At 41.3% G+C, this 13,930-nt stretch overlaps 1 protein-coding gene and 1 long non-coding RNA gene across 3 annotated transcripts in view; one reads left to right on the top strand and one right to left on the bottom strand.

Moving 5' to 3' along the window:
• The window catches only part of PTPN14 (protein tyrosine phosphatase non-receptor type 14), a 110,958-nt gene that overhangs the window by 4,879 nt on the left and 92,149 nt on the right, over positions 1–13,930 (bottom strand). The window contains exons 14-18 of one of the 2 annotated variants that reach the window (XM_039569730.1): positions 12,115–12,258; positions 10,873–11,091; positions 7,238–7,366; positions 6,077–6,311; positions 3,936–4,099 (exon numbers count right to left, since the gene is read on the bottom strand). In XM_039569730.1, the coding sequence (XP_039425664.1) occupies positions 3,936–4,099; positions 6,077–6,311; positions 7,238–7,366; positions 10,873–11,091; positions 12,115–12,258 (891 nt within the window). Of the gene's footprint in view, positions 1–3,935; positions 4,100–6,076; positions 6,312–7,237; positions 7,367–8,518; positions 9,472–10,872; positions 11,092–12,114; positions 12,259–13,930 lie in introns of those variants that run through there. The other variant, XM_039569731.1, reaches the window with a different exon arrangement.
• LOC120411756 lies at positions 145–6,824 on the top strand. The gene is made up of 2 exons (XR_005604270.1): positions 145–359; positions 5,145–6,824. It is a non-coding gene; the product is annotated as an uncharacterized LOC120411756 (long non-coding RNA).

Below are 13,930 nucleotides of genomic sequence, written 5' to 3'. Positions count from 1 at the left end.
CTATACTATAGGTTCCGTGGACAAAACTAAATATGCAGGCAAAGATACAGATCCTTTCACTAAAGCAGAAGGGAACTCACTGCCACCAAAAGATCCAGGGACTCCAACATCTGACTTCCTACAGTCAAGTGTATGTTAGCAAATAATGCTCCAGGAGAAATAGGTCTGTAAAGTGAAACAAAAGACCCAGTATCCACAACACGTGTTTTGCAGACTCCAGTCCAGCATCAGTTTGTTGCCACCTTCTGAACATCCCCTGGGACACATTACGGGTTCTCCAAGAAGGCATCTTCCAGCTTAGTTTCATCCAAAAGAAACTCACTCGTGTGCCCTGAAAATGCTCTGCAGCAGGAACTGAAGTAAGTAGGCAGAGATAAGGAGATCTACTGGGAAAGCACATCCCTAACCCCATTGAGCCCACTGGGGCACAGACAGCCTGTAATAGTCTGAACTCAAAACCAAATGAGTTCTGTGAAACAGAGGCCCATGAGGTGAAGTGTTAGAAATCACTGCACATTTCATTAGGATGCTATCATCAGATTTCTGGCATTTAGGGAGCCAAAAACCTATGATGCTGTTGTGTTTTATCTGTTAGAAACAGGTACACGAGGAGCTATTGAGAAGTTGTTGAGCCATGAAGCTCAGCCTGCCAGGCTCAAATTCAAACAGCGTGTAATGTGAGCCAAGCTGAGTGGCACAAACCTTCTATGGCAGCAGTAAATGTGAGCACTAAGATACATACTGGTTTTGAGGAAGTTCTTAAGCAGTTCAAGATATAAGACTAAAGAACAGCTACCCTATCAGGCAACATAAACTGCACTTTGTAATGCCCACTTGCCATTGCAGAAACACCAAGAGAAACTTAGCAAGTCTTTTGACTGAGATTGCTGCTAAGCCTTGGAGGCCCAACTGAGCATGGAATCTGCTTCCAGGCACATCTGAAGTTTCCTGGAAAGTTTAAAATAAAAATCACGCTGCATATCCATTTCTGTCCATATATATAAAACTCAGAATCTCCATTCCATGTAAACAAGTATTAACTCATAGGCTATCACTTTCTGAAAACAAGGCCAAATATTCTGCCACATAGCCCAACAAGCTGTTATAAAAGGACATCTCTAGAGAGCCAACAAGTGTAAATATTTGGGATGAGTAATGCCATATTATTATCAAACAGGTGCAAAGAAAAATGGAAGCTCTTTCCAGTTAACTTGGCTAACTTGGAGAAAGCCTCCCTGTGGACTCAGATGCTTATGAAAGCCACATGGTCCTTGCTGAGCAGAGTCATGTGGAACCTGATCTTACCTGAACAACTACAGCAAAAATGTAGGCCAGCTTTGACCTGCACATCATGTTTGTCCCTCAGCAGCTCATTGGTTTTTAGTAGGCACACTGTGTTCCATGCACCTCCTCAAAATGGAGATAGCTTTGCCTTATTTCAGAAATGGAAGAAAACCTCATCCTGCCTATTCAGCCTTGCTATTTATAGACAGCTTAGTATTTAATTCCAGGTAAGCAGAATCCCTAAAGTCACCTTCATTACAATGTTCATATTAAAAAAAAAAAAAAAAAAAAAAAAAAAAATATATATATATATATATATATATATATACACACACACACACCCCCCTAATGCTTTGCTAAGCTGGCACTTGCAAACAGATCAAACAAAAATGTTAACTCCTTTCTGCCTCCCAAAGTAAAGACCTCCCATGTGAAAGCATGCTGTAGATGCAATCATGAGTTAATGTCCCAGTGCCAAGTCTGGACTTAAAGTTGATAGAGCAGGTTCTCAATTACTTTCTCGTACTACGTGTCTACAGCAGTAAGGATGTAATGACGTGACATTTACATGCCATGCAGCAGTTACTGAAACTCTACCCCTGCAATGAGATACAGCTTTAGACTCAACCAGCCATTGCCCAGAAGCCACAGTGACTGAAGCTGTATAGAATTTGATTAAACATGGCTTTTTACCTAAATCTGAAACCTCAGGCGCAAGAGTTCTGGTTTTTGTTCCAGCACTGCTGCAGGCTTTCCAAAATAGTCTGTATCAAAATTTTCAAACTCTGATTTTCTCTCACTGCTAAAATGTTAATACATTTATTTGCTAGGACACTTCTGTGAAAACCAATTCCTAAGACTAAAACATTTTAAGCGATAAGTAATTTTATTTCAGGAAGAAACCCCAATCAATTCTACTACAAAATAAACAAATGAAGAGGAACCCCTCTGTGCAGAATCTGTCACAAACTGAAAACATGCTGTCAAGATTTTTAATCTTTTTTTAAAATTAGGTTTTAAAAAACCAAAAACATTAACTTGGTACAATCTAGAGAAACAAAACCCTTCATGAAAATTGTATTTAATGTTAATGATGATTTTCATTATTAATCAAGACAAAAGAATGCTTTAATTAAGGGACATCAGAGAAATCCTTTATTATCGAGCACTACCATCAGGACCTAGTGAAGTTCATGAAAACTCTTATGAATGATGTCAAGGCTGAACCTCATGCTTAGATGTTGAGGTGCTGCCTTTGCCAAAGCTACTCTTTGCCCAATGGGTGACTTAAGTAAACCACAGACTGACTTCTGTACACTGAGGTGGCCAGACGCTGTTGCACAACCTTTAGAGTTTGCTTCTGTGCACATACAGAGGATGCTGTAAAGCAGACATGGCTACACTGATGCTCACAAGCAATTCAGGGATGGCTTTTTTAACTCTCCAGCTTTCCTCTGGCATGCAGAAATTTCATGGCTGTTGTGTGAACAACAGAAGCAGTCACTTCCACATGCCAGTGCATAAGGAAAGTAAAGCAGGCTCAAGAGTCGGTGCCATTGCCCCACACCAGAGCAGCTACTGAGCAGCAGCCAGCACTGGGAGGCTGCTGGGTTCCCAAGACACATCGCTGTGGGCCCTTTCTTGGCCAAGCTACCTTCCTTCCCTTTCTCTTCCAGCTGCCACCACCCCCCCCAACACCTCCCACTCCCAATAAAAAGCAAGAAAACAAAGTGTCAGCTGTGACACAGATCTACGGGACACCTTCACCTTCGGTGTGGCCCAAGCAGAGTTGGAAGAGGTTTGTCTCAGCTGATATGAGCCCAGGATCTCTAGGGATCTTGTAACTCCAGAATGATGAGTTGCTGGAGTCCTCAGTCTTCCCTGAGCTCACCCAGTGGCTGATTATTGGGAGGGGCAGATGATATATGTCTATTTGTCACTCTTTCTGCATTCTTATCTCTACAAGCAGCTTTGGTCTTTGAGCATTTTCTTTGGCAAGAGAAGCCCCTGGTTTCCATAGCTGTCATGAAAACTGTGTGGCACGTTGATAATCAAGATGTGATGTTCTTCCTAGACAGTTTCCCAGTAGCAGATGAAAAGCAAGTTGCTACCCATGGTTACTCTACTGGGGCTCTTAACTCCAGACTGTGTTACTCGTAATGCTGGCTGCAAATCCTAAAGCCCTATTCCCCACAGGAATATACTTATCCTTAAAACACAGTTAAGTTTCAGTCCAGGTGAGATTACAGTCCCTACAGGAGCAAGGAAGGAGCCCGAGGAGAGAATTTAGAGAGCAGAAAACTTCAGTTGAAAGAGCAAGGACATTATTCTCTAGCCTCTCTCAGGCAGTGCTTGTAAACACACTGTCTCTAGACTTTTAATTAAATACAGGTATGAATTAGACTAAATTCTTAAAAGAGAGAAGAAAGCCCTATCTTTGAATGTATTAAAATAATCCTAACAAAAAAACCCCCATAATATCAACTATACAGAAAACTACAGCAAGTAACCTGCCATGGGGAATCTCTGCCTGTCACATTGCTCACAGAGGTAGAGAAAGAACGCACTTCAATGCCTTTTAATTTCAACCTCAGAAATGTAGCCAGTTAGCCAAGGGACAAGCTCAGGGTTTGAAAACAAAGCTGACTTACTTCATTATGCTCCAAGCAGCCAATCATGAGTTCTGTTAGGATGACCACTCCAGTCCTCCCCACCCCTGCACTGCAGTGGACCACAATGGGAGGGTTGCAGGTGTTGCTGCTGTCCAGCACGCTGTTGGTGTGCCGACGCACTGACTGTATCTCCTCCAAGTAAGCTGCAAGAGAAAATGCAGGCAAGGATGCAAACATCTGCATGTCTAAATGTAAAATTTAGGGGGGGAGGGAGAGACAGGGGAGAATGTGAAAAAGTTATTCTCTGTCAAAGTGGCAATAATTTACATTTTTTACAGCATAATAATTATCTTGGCCAGGGTGCACTGAACAGCACTGCATCCAGCAAGTACCAGCTGGGTGTCAATTATTACTTGGGAGTCTGCTCCTTTAAATTAAATAGTTCTTTTAAAAAATTAAATTCTGTTTTCCCCCTTGCAAATCTCCAGGTCCCCTAAGCAGATGATTCTAGACATTACTTACAGCAATTCCTGCTATTAACAGGCTGGGATCAAAACAACAGCTAAGTCCCATTGAAACTACTGCCTGTCAAAGCCAGTATCAGATGGGAAGCGAGCATCCATCTGCCCTGTTCCCTCTCTTCCTTCTCCCTTCTAGACTGTGACAGAATCTCCCCCTCACTCTCTGCTCAGGCTTTGTTTCTCAATAGCCACAAGCCCTTCTGGGATATCACTGCTTTGTTTTCCCTGAAGCCATTTGTAGAAAGCCCAGGACTCAGGAACAGCTGCCTTGTGTGGCTGTCCTAGTGTCATTCAACACATCCTGCTGTCAGACCACTCTGAGAACCTCATGTGCTGGAAGCTCACTCAGCTTGCCAGCACTCCGAGTGGGAAGTGAGACCCAAGCTGCACTCTCCTGCTCTGACCCTTGGTGTCAGGGCACTGCAGCCCCAGCTGTCCTCTCCCCCCAGGCAGGATGGGGCTGGAGGCCTACCAACATCAGAAAAGCTGCATTTTAATGCACACAGGGAAACGGGACTCTAAGTGGTGGCAAACAATGGAAGAGAGGAAATGGGGACAGTTAGGTTCCAATTACTGCCATGCCCAACCACAGCAACTGGGGTTGGTAGGAGAAACAGAGTATGGAACAAATGAAGAATTGGGCAATAGCTTTTCCTTCAAGACAGATCCCTTGGCACTCCTTTGCTGAAACTGAAATGCCATTTTTTATTTTTTGCCTTGGTGACAGATCTGGGGAAAGGAGGATGCCCTACTTACATCAAGCGTGTACCATGCAAAGGAGAATGGATCACTAAAGGACTGTAGCTGTGGCAAGACTGAAGAGGAACTAATGGACCTTCCTGAGAGAGGACTTAGCTGCCACAGAGCTGCAGCTGCAAAACTGTCAGGAACTAAGAGGGCAGGCATCTCCAACACATCAGTATACCATGTTCAGACTCCTTCAGTGGTAATTTAAAGATTCCTGCATTGTTCTCTACTGTAGTGCCAGAGATGTGTCTTAACTAATGGTTGAATTCCTATTACTTAATATGGGAGGGCTTATTACTTGGCAAGAATCAGGAAGTGCTATCAACACATTACAGATCAATGAAATTGCTGTATTTTCAGAAATCCATGAACCTGGACCATATGTAACTGGTCAGGCCCTTAAGCCTACCTGGGTAGGCTTAAGGGTACATGTGCTTACAAGGGTGGCAGTGAGCTCAGACTTACTGCAGGTGTGATAGAGCCCTCTGCTCTTTTACAGAAAGAAAAACTGGAGAAGATGCACCATATTTCACTAGCAACTCATCGTCTCTCACCCAGACCTCTCTAACCACATTTGTATACAGCCTATTATCTCCTACACTCATTAGGGAAACAGCAGTAACTTTAACCAACAGATCAGCCAGCAGAAGTATCCTATTATTTAAAATTTCCTGAGTTTTTGGCACTGTTGCTTGGATTTTTCTTCCTGCTAATCACCTTAGCTCCTACCTCTTGAATCCCATTTTTTTTCCTCCAAGTTGCAGCGAAGTATAACTTAGTTGAAGCCTGCATATGCCACAGCAACAACTACTTGATATCACTCCCAGCTGTAACTAGGTACAGTGAACTGAATCCAGTGTGAGCAATCTTTTTCTTGATGTATTTTATCATGCAAATTCAAGAAAATCTTACATAAAAAGCCTTGGACTTCTTCTGGACAGCCATGGTCTGGCCAGTCAGTATACTGCAAATGCCACACTGTCCTCTCTTGTCCAGAGAGAAGATGCTTGACCTTCAGACCAGTAGTTGCAAAGCAGCCAGAGTCTGTGCGGAACTTGGTTGTCACCTTGAACTTCCCGTAAGTGGCTGAGCTGTGCTTAGAGCCCAGTTTAGGCCAGTAACGATGGCTCTTACTTCTTCCTCCCTCCTTAATAACAAGACAAAAAGCCGTTAGTTCCTGCAATTTTAATTCTCTACAAAGGGCATAAAACTCTGTGGATAAGCCAAGTATTCTTATTTTAAAGTACTACAAGAGCAAGGAGCATGCCACAAAGTAAAGAAAACACCTATTAAAACCTCTCAGCCATATAATATTTCTAAGTGTAAAACTACTTGAAGAACTGACTCTTGTCTCATGATGAAAGCCAGCTACTGCCTACAATACCTTGGGAAATACTCTCCTCGTGGGGAAGCCTCTCTTAAATAGAAGGAGAATCTCTTCAGCAGCTTCTAAGCGTCTGGTTTTGCTCAGGCTTGAGAACTGGACAGTGACTTGATGTGCTCTGCTACTCCCTGTGTTTGCTGAAAGCAACCAGGCATGAAGCCGAATGTGGTGTTAGTTAACAACGTGCCAGTTTTTACAACATAGCACATAGTTCTTGGATTACAATAGGAATAACTGTTTTGCTTGGCATAGGAATAAAAAGTTGTGGGGTGTTTTTGTTTGGGTTTTTTTTGGGTTTTTTTTACACAGACACTTCTATGGAAATAACAGCTCCTGGTCTCTTTTCAGCTGATAAGAGAGATGGTATGCAGAACTGGCCTTGGACGGTGTGGAAATCTCTGTCATTTTAACCAGGAGCAAGTTCAGCACTCTCACATTCCAATGGAAACATCTTTGTTTGGGTTGGCCCAAGCAGGAGGAAGGAGGGCTCCTGCTTGTTTCGCTTTAGCACTTGCCAAGCTGAGTGTCAGAAAGTTAGGAAGTGTAGTATGAGAGCAGTACAGGCATATGTTCAAACAGAGCCAGAGGAAAAGGGGATGTTGATAGAAAGAACAGGTTATTGGAGTGGGAGGTGATGATAACAGGAGATTTGCTCACATCAGAAAGAACTATTCTGTGGTTTCACGTACCTCCTCAGCTGTGACCATGGCTATAACATTCACCCCCTGTTCCCACACCATCTGCCAGAAGTCATGGCATGTGTGTGGCAGGGGCCCTTGGGTAGCAATGTAGTGCCACTCCTCTCCACCTACAGTCACCTGGGAGAGAGGGAAAAAGAAACAACCAGTCAGGGCCCAAATTCTCAGCAGCGTCTGTGCCAGAACTGCCTTTTAAACAAAAGAGACTACAGTGAAATCTTTACTTCTTTGTTCTTCTACTTTTGTTCAGAATTATGAACAAAAATCATCCTCTTGATAAGAGCAAATCTGACAAAACATAACCTTCAGTGTTTCCACATCCTGTCTTGATGCCCATAAACAAAGCTTTGGCCTAAATGCTGTCTATCTTTCTTGCCATTGCATCTGGATCATACAGATGAAAAGAAAACCAAACAAAAAACCAAACCAGCAACCAACCAAACAAAAAAAATTGGGGATTTTTTTGAGGCCCTGTGTCTGATATGGCTTAAGTACAAATAAGCAGCTGACTGACACCCCTGGGCTTGGTGACAGACCAAGAATGAAAGAAAAGCTAAGGACCAGAGGAGGTGCCTACATGCATTAAAAAGGCATTGCCCTGCTGCAAATTAACACAGGGCAGGTGCAGAATGCCTGAACACAAATGACACTGTGCCTGACGAGCTAAAGGCCTCTGCTGGTTCAGACTGCCCTCAATTATTTTCCATTCAGGCAAAAAGTGATTTATTAAACAGCCTCTTCCTACACTGGTCACTGCTGAAGATGCAGCTATGCCAACACGCTGCACATAGCAGAGCTTGACAGGCCTGTTGCCAGTTAGAGATGAGATCCAGACAGGCTTCATTTCAAGTTACTCTTCCTCACTTGTCTTGGGTTTTTCAGTTCAGAACCTAAAAACTACCATAAAGTAAATCCACTAAACTGGCTACATTAAATGGCTTTCAAACACCATGAGAAATTTAAATTATCCAAAGCTGTAGTCATGTAAATCTATTTCCCAATACACAACTGGTTTACTAACCACATCTTACAGAAATACTTGTGTATTTGCATGACATGTAATGAAATTCTTTTCAAAGTATTAACACACAGATTTACACACTGTAAATTCTGTAGTGCCCTCAACAGAGCCAGCATTACCTTGCAGTTAGCCAGTATAAAACACAGCTTCATTTAACTGACAGAGACAGTTAAAAAAAAAAAAATCACTTGTGTATAAAAAAATCGTAATTTTATGACACATAATTTGCTATACATCAGAAAAGGCTTACAAAAAAATTTTTTTTAACATTTTACGTAAAAAGCCAAAGTGCTTTTAGAACTACTACATATCATTTCAAAAATACGCTTACCAGCAGAACCAGATGAACTAATTATTTTGGAAAGTTGAAATATTTTTCCTTCTCAGGCTAAGGCCTCCTAATTCTGTTTATTAGCCCAGAGCCACTTCTCCCAAAGTTATAAATCCCAGAGAAGATGATTTACAACAAAAATGCTGACACATCCATAAATATCAACGTACTGGCAGACAACGCTACAAGGAACAATCAATTACTCTGACAGGTTCAACCATACACTGTGTTTGAGGTACAAGTCTTTGAATACATTTTCAGAAATAGAATCAATTTACTTGTTAGTCAAACAACTGTTTATTAAGCTGAGATGCTTGGGGTTTTACACCTGTAAATAGCACAGTTTTTGTATGACAACAAGTTTCTCACTTCACTGAAAACAGTTCAACCCTGTACATCAGCTCCTTTTCTTTATTTCATACTATGCAGCATTTTCGTTTTTGAATGATGGTTAAAAACTGCAAGACTAAAGCAGGCAGACTTCTCAAGTTCTTGTACTAGATGGGAATTAATACAAACTCTCAGCCCTAAACAGCATCCTGCACTTGGACTGATGGTCTGCAGCCATGAGTGCTAGTACAGTGTTACTGAGCTTTCTAAGTCAATACTGACCTGGCCCAAACAGTCAGATGAAGTGCTCTTAAGAACCTTTTTGCTTAATCCATAAATTTAATTACAATTTTTCTCTTTGGTATAGATGATGATCCTTGCATCTAACAGCAACAATCCATGGTAAATAAGCAGAGAATTATTGTAAAACTGCAGTGCTTGCAGACCAAGCAGTGGGAGCTGGAATCCTCCAGGCATGGATCTTATCAGGATGACAGAGGAGTCTTCTTTGTCTACTGACTTCTGGTCCAAATATCCAGCCTCCTGGCACATGACATGAAAGGCCCATAAATAGTCTGAAGGGAATAGGATGCCTGGAATGTTTACTGCATTCTAATGCCCTAACTGCAGGAAATTAAAAATTAAATATTGGGCTGAAAACACAGACACACAGTGTGCTGCTGAGGTAAATTTCACAGATGCAATTTCACCTTCTAAGCAAAAGCACATCTGCTTGGCTTCTGAAAGCGCTGCTCCGAGTGCAGGAGGAAAACCCTGCCAAGGCCCTCTGTCAGGCATCAAAACACTGCTGCCTGTTCCTGGGTGCTCTATGGACACAAGATGTGTCTGTGTCCAACAGCGACACACAAGATAAAATGTGGACTCAAAATTAGCCAGGGAAAATGGCATCATTTAGGAATATCTTTTTTTTTTTTCCCCTCCACCTAATTTGTAGGTGGAAAATTCTGGGCTCAGAAATTCATCATCATAGCAATGTCTGATTATGCTAAAACTCAGTATCTGCTTCCTACCAGGCTATGCAGAAAAGTGATAAACTGCCCAGATCCTGGTTCAGAAATTGTTTTGGACCACCAGGATTTAATACCGTAAATCACAGCCAAGGCCACCAAGAGTCTTTAAACTTTTAAAAGGATTTTACTCAAGGAAAATATTAATTTAACAGGATGTTTTATTAATTATTTTTGAATTATTTCGTTTTAATTTGGATTTTGACAATGAGAAAACACAGACAACCCTCTCTTACAACGGAATCTGTCATCTGATGCAGGCAATTTCTGTTACTTCTCTCAGGGTACAGTAAAAGCCAACAGAGGACTTTGCAAATACTGCTGGAAGCTTAAAGAAAAACAAACATCTGCAGTCACTGGAGCATAGTTCACTGTTGAAACTGACCATGCTTGTAAATACAGTCAGATCATATCTTTAATTATTTCTATATTGAATTAACATGAAATCTGAAGTTTCTTGTTAAAAATATGACTTGAAACATGGAAGTTCAATGCAGTTTCCAGTCAGAGATGCAGGGATCTTATTAGTAAGTCAGTCCATACTTAAAAAAATTTCTTTCTCACTCTGCAGGTATTGTGGCTGATCTAATGCACTTTCATGAGGTTTAATAAACATGGCGCCTCTTCCTACACTAACCAATAAAGCCATTCCACAACAAGCTGGCAGAGGTAGGCACAAAAAAGCCAGGATGCCTCTCTAAAATGACTTCCCAGTCTCCAGCAGTTAAATCAACTTATGCATGTTAGTCGATAGGGGACTTCAGAGATGCCCATGGTGACACACAAAGGTATAATGATGCATCCTAAACCTTTTCAGAAGCTCCAAAGGTAAGGAAAATGCTGCTGTGCAGCCAGAAATGCAAACAAAGCTTTAGCACACCTTCATTTGCCAAGCAAAACTCAAGCAGGCTTTTACCTTGATGTGTGAAGCATTGATGTAGCCTGTGTTATTTTCTTTGGTCGGCACCAGCTCCACTCGGTTCTCCTCATAAGGAATGACCTCTCTGATGCGGTTGCGCTCCGTGTTTTCAGGCAGGGCAGCAGTGGTGAAGATCCCATCTGCCTTTTTCTTTGGAATCTGCTCATACTCTGTAAACACCATCCCCTCTTCCAGCTTCCTCTTGAAGATTTTGCACTAGGATTTAACAAAAAGGAACACCAACCCCATTAATGCTTCTGGGAAGAACATTTACCACTAGACCCATCCATCCGTTCTTTGAATTCCAATACACAGCCATAGCATTCTCTCACTCACTCCTTCTGCAGTTATCTGAGGAAGTATTACACACTTATTTCTACCAAATGAAACCACAGGCAAATTTTTCAGTTTTACATTCCACCTCCACATTTTTGAAGACCGATAGCATAAAAAGCAAACCTGTGCTAAATAATCTTGGTTCAGTAAGAATTTGAGTACGAATACACAATTTCAACATAATAGATATTTTAATTTTTTTTTCCGGAAGAAGATTGTACTGCAAGAAGTGTGATGGGGCCCACATGTTCAAAATACTGCCTAACTCACAAGGATGCAATGTCTGTGGTTGAACACAACCCCACATACTGACAGGTGGAGGTGAAGTGCTGCTCCCTGAGTATCAGACAACACAAGGTTGCAAAATTCTATCCAGAAAACCAGAAAGATTCTTTGCAAATTTGCTTCTCAAATCTTAAGAGCAGCAACTGTTTTTAATTTCTGAAATTCCATATACACGCACGCACTCGTGTGTGCAGACATCAGGAGGCAAACAACTTCTTTTTTTTAAATTTAATCCCATTAGAGACATTAACCAAACTCCTCAGCTGTATCAGAACATGAAAGACAGTATCTATGGGTGAGCACTGCAGAACTTCGCCTGACCAAGTGAAAACTGTGCTAAGTGTTAGATTTACAGATTGATCTTGTACGACATTGTAAAGTCAGGTGAAACAGAGAAGAGCCTCCATTTTCACTGACTTCAGTAAATGTTCAAGACATTTAATGCTTTGCCTCCATTCAAAGACATACCAGTGTTAGCCACAGACCTTTTGCATTAATGGCTCTGAAAACTTTTAAGAGAACATTTTTTCACATTTTAAATCAAATTTTAGTATTTTAGATACTTCATGCTGCTGGGAACAAAGGGAACAAGCAACATTTCACGAGGCTCCATCTTACCCTCTCATCCATTGGCACCTTGGCAACTTCATCCTGGCTGTCCTCCGGCACTGGAACCCTAGCAACTGACAGTCCGTTCAGTGCTGCCAACATCAAGGGCCTCTTCTGGGCCTCCAGGCCTGCCATCTTCTGCTTTTCTAGATTCTTTTGGCAAGAAAAGGCACGTTTTCATCTCTGTGTGATTATTTATAATGCCAGTAAAATGCTGGAATGTTTTTTTAATCTCCAAAATCTGCAACTCTCTGGCCAAGGAATGCAGATGATCACCATTAGCATCGTAAATTCAAATACAACCTCTATTCTTCCTGTTATTCCTCAAAGGCCTGCTCCTACATGAGCACAAAATTTTAATTTCAAAGAAGCAATCCCAGCACGTAACACAGTTTACACGCCACTAATACAGTCTCAAGCATTTTCCTGCAGACGTTATTCTGAATGCAGGACGCAGAAAGCATCACCCTGTTACGTTAAAGTAGCACTACCAAAGCCAAGATACCTGGGGCATCTTTTAAAAAGCAGTAATTTCAATCTATAACAAGCACTAAAACACAGGCCATTGTTTCTCTTCTGTGATGGTAATACTTAAAATGAGGAGTCTTCTGATGCACTCAGCTTTTATGGTGATTCAAACAGCACCCATGATATATTTTGCACTAAAAACTGAGCTTGCATGTCCCAGAAACTGAATGCAACAGCAGCCAGGGAGGGATATTATTTATCATATTCATGAATCATAATATGGTATGGAGAACCAGAGCATGAATTTTAAATTCATCCTGCTGCCCCCTCCTTATGCCACTGGGAGCTGAAGCATCAAAAAAGACAGAGCATCTCCAGAAGTACCCAAATTAGGAATATTTTATTCCATTTCCTTAACAGCTCTTTCTGCTGGATTTGGAAGGAGGGATAAGCAGAAGGGGTGCCTGGTTCTCAGCACACATATGGAAGCTGTGGTCACCAGATGGGCCAAGCTCAGCTCCTAGAAACACACTACTGAACCTGAATGCCCTCAGACATACGTAAATGGCTTGATTTTTCAAAAGCTTGTGAGCTTTTTCCTCACCACTGGGTTCCTCCAGAGCACTAAGCAAAAAAACAAACATCCAAACCACTCTGGCTTCTTTTTATACTTCCAGAAAGCAGGAAATGCAAGTATTTTTCCTTTGTTTGGGAATGTTATTTTTATTACTTCAAAGGTGAAAGAGAAGAAAGTCTGTGCTTAACAGGTCATGGTCACCAAATTACCATTAATGTAACACCTGATTTCTGTGACAAAAGGAAGGTCCCCACATGTCAAGATTCCTGACCTAGGCTGAAACCACCTTAAAAGCTTAATGCTAAGGCTACCCCTTTACTTTCAAAACAACAACAGAAAAAGGGACCTTTTGATCAAAGTGATCTGAATGGCTATTGCAGAGCAAGAATATTCAAACATCTAAGATCTCTTCCCACCTTCATTTCCATCCTAAAATCCTGTAGGCTCCTGCTTTTCACTAATTTTTCTTTCCTCAGAAGATCAAAAGAGCATATGCATGCTTATTGCTATGTCTATTCATTAATGAAAAATTATGTTTTATAGTCAAGTATCTATTTTACATTAAAGTTTTAATTTAAATTTAAAGTTTAGGAGTTGGCAAGGACTAAATTCAGTCTCCATGTTGCAATTTAGTAGCTCAGGCTTTATTGCTAACAATTACATCAGCACAAGGATGCCCAATGGACAAGAATAATGTTTAGAAAATTTCTTGAATATACAGTAGTATTTAAATCTAGCAAGTTATTGATCTTGTACAGTACAAACTCTTTTCTGCTTTGG

The sequence above is a fragment of the Corvus cornix genome, chromosome 3 (genome assembly GCF_000738735.6).
Source record: "Corvus cornix cornix isolate S_Up_H32 chromosome 3, ASM73873v5, whole genome shotgun sequence".
NCBI lineage: Eukaryota > Metazoa > Chordata > Aves > Passeriformes > Corvidae > Corvus > Corvus cornix.
Note: the sequence above shows the minus strand (reverse complement) of the source record. Positions and strands in the feature narration are given on the sequence as shown.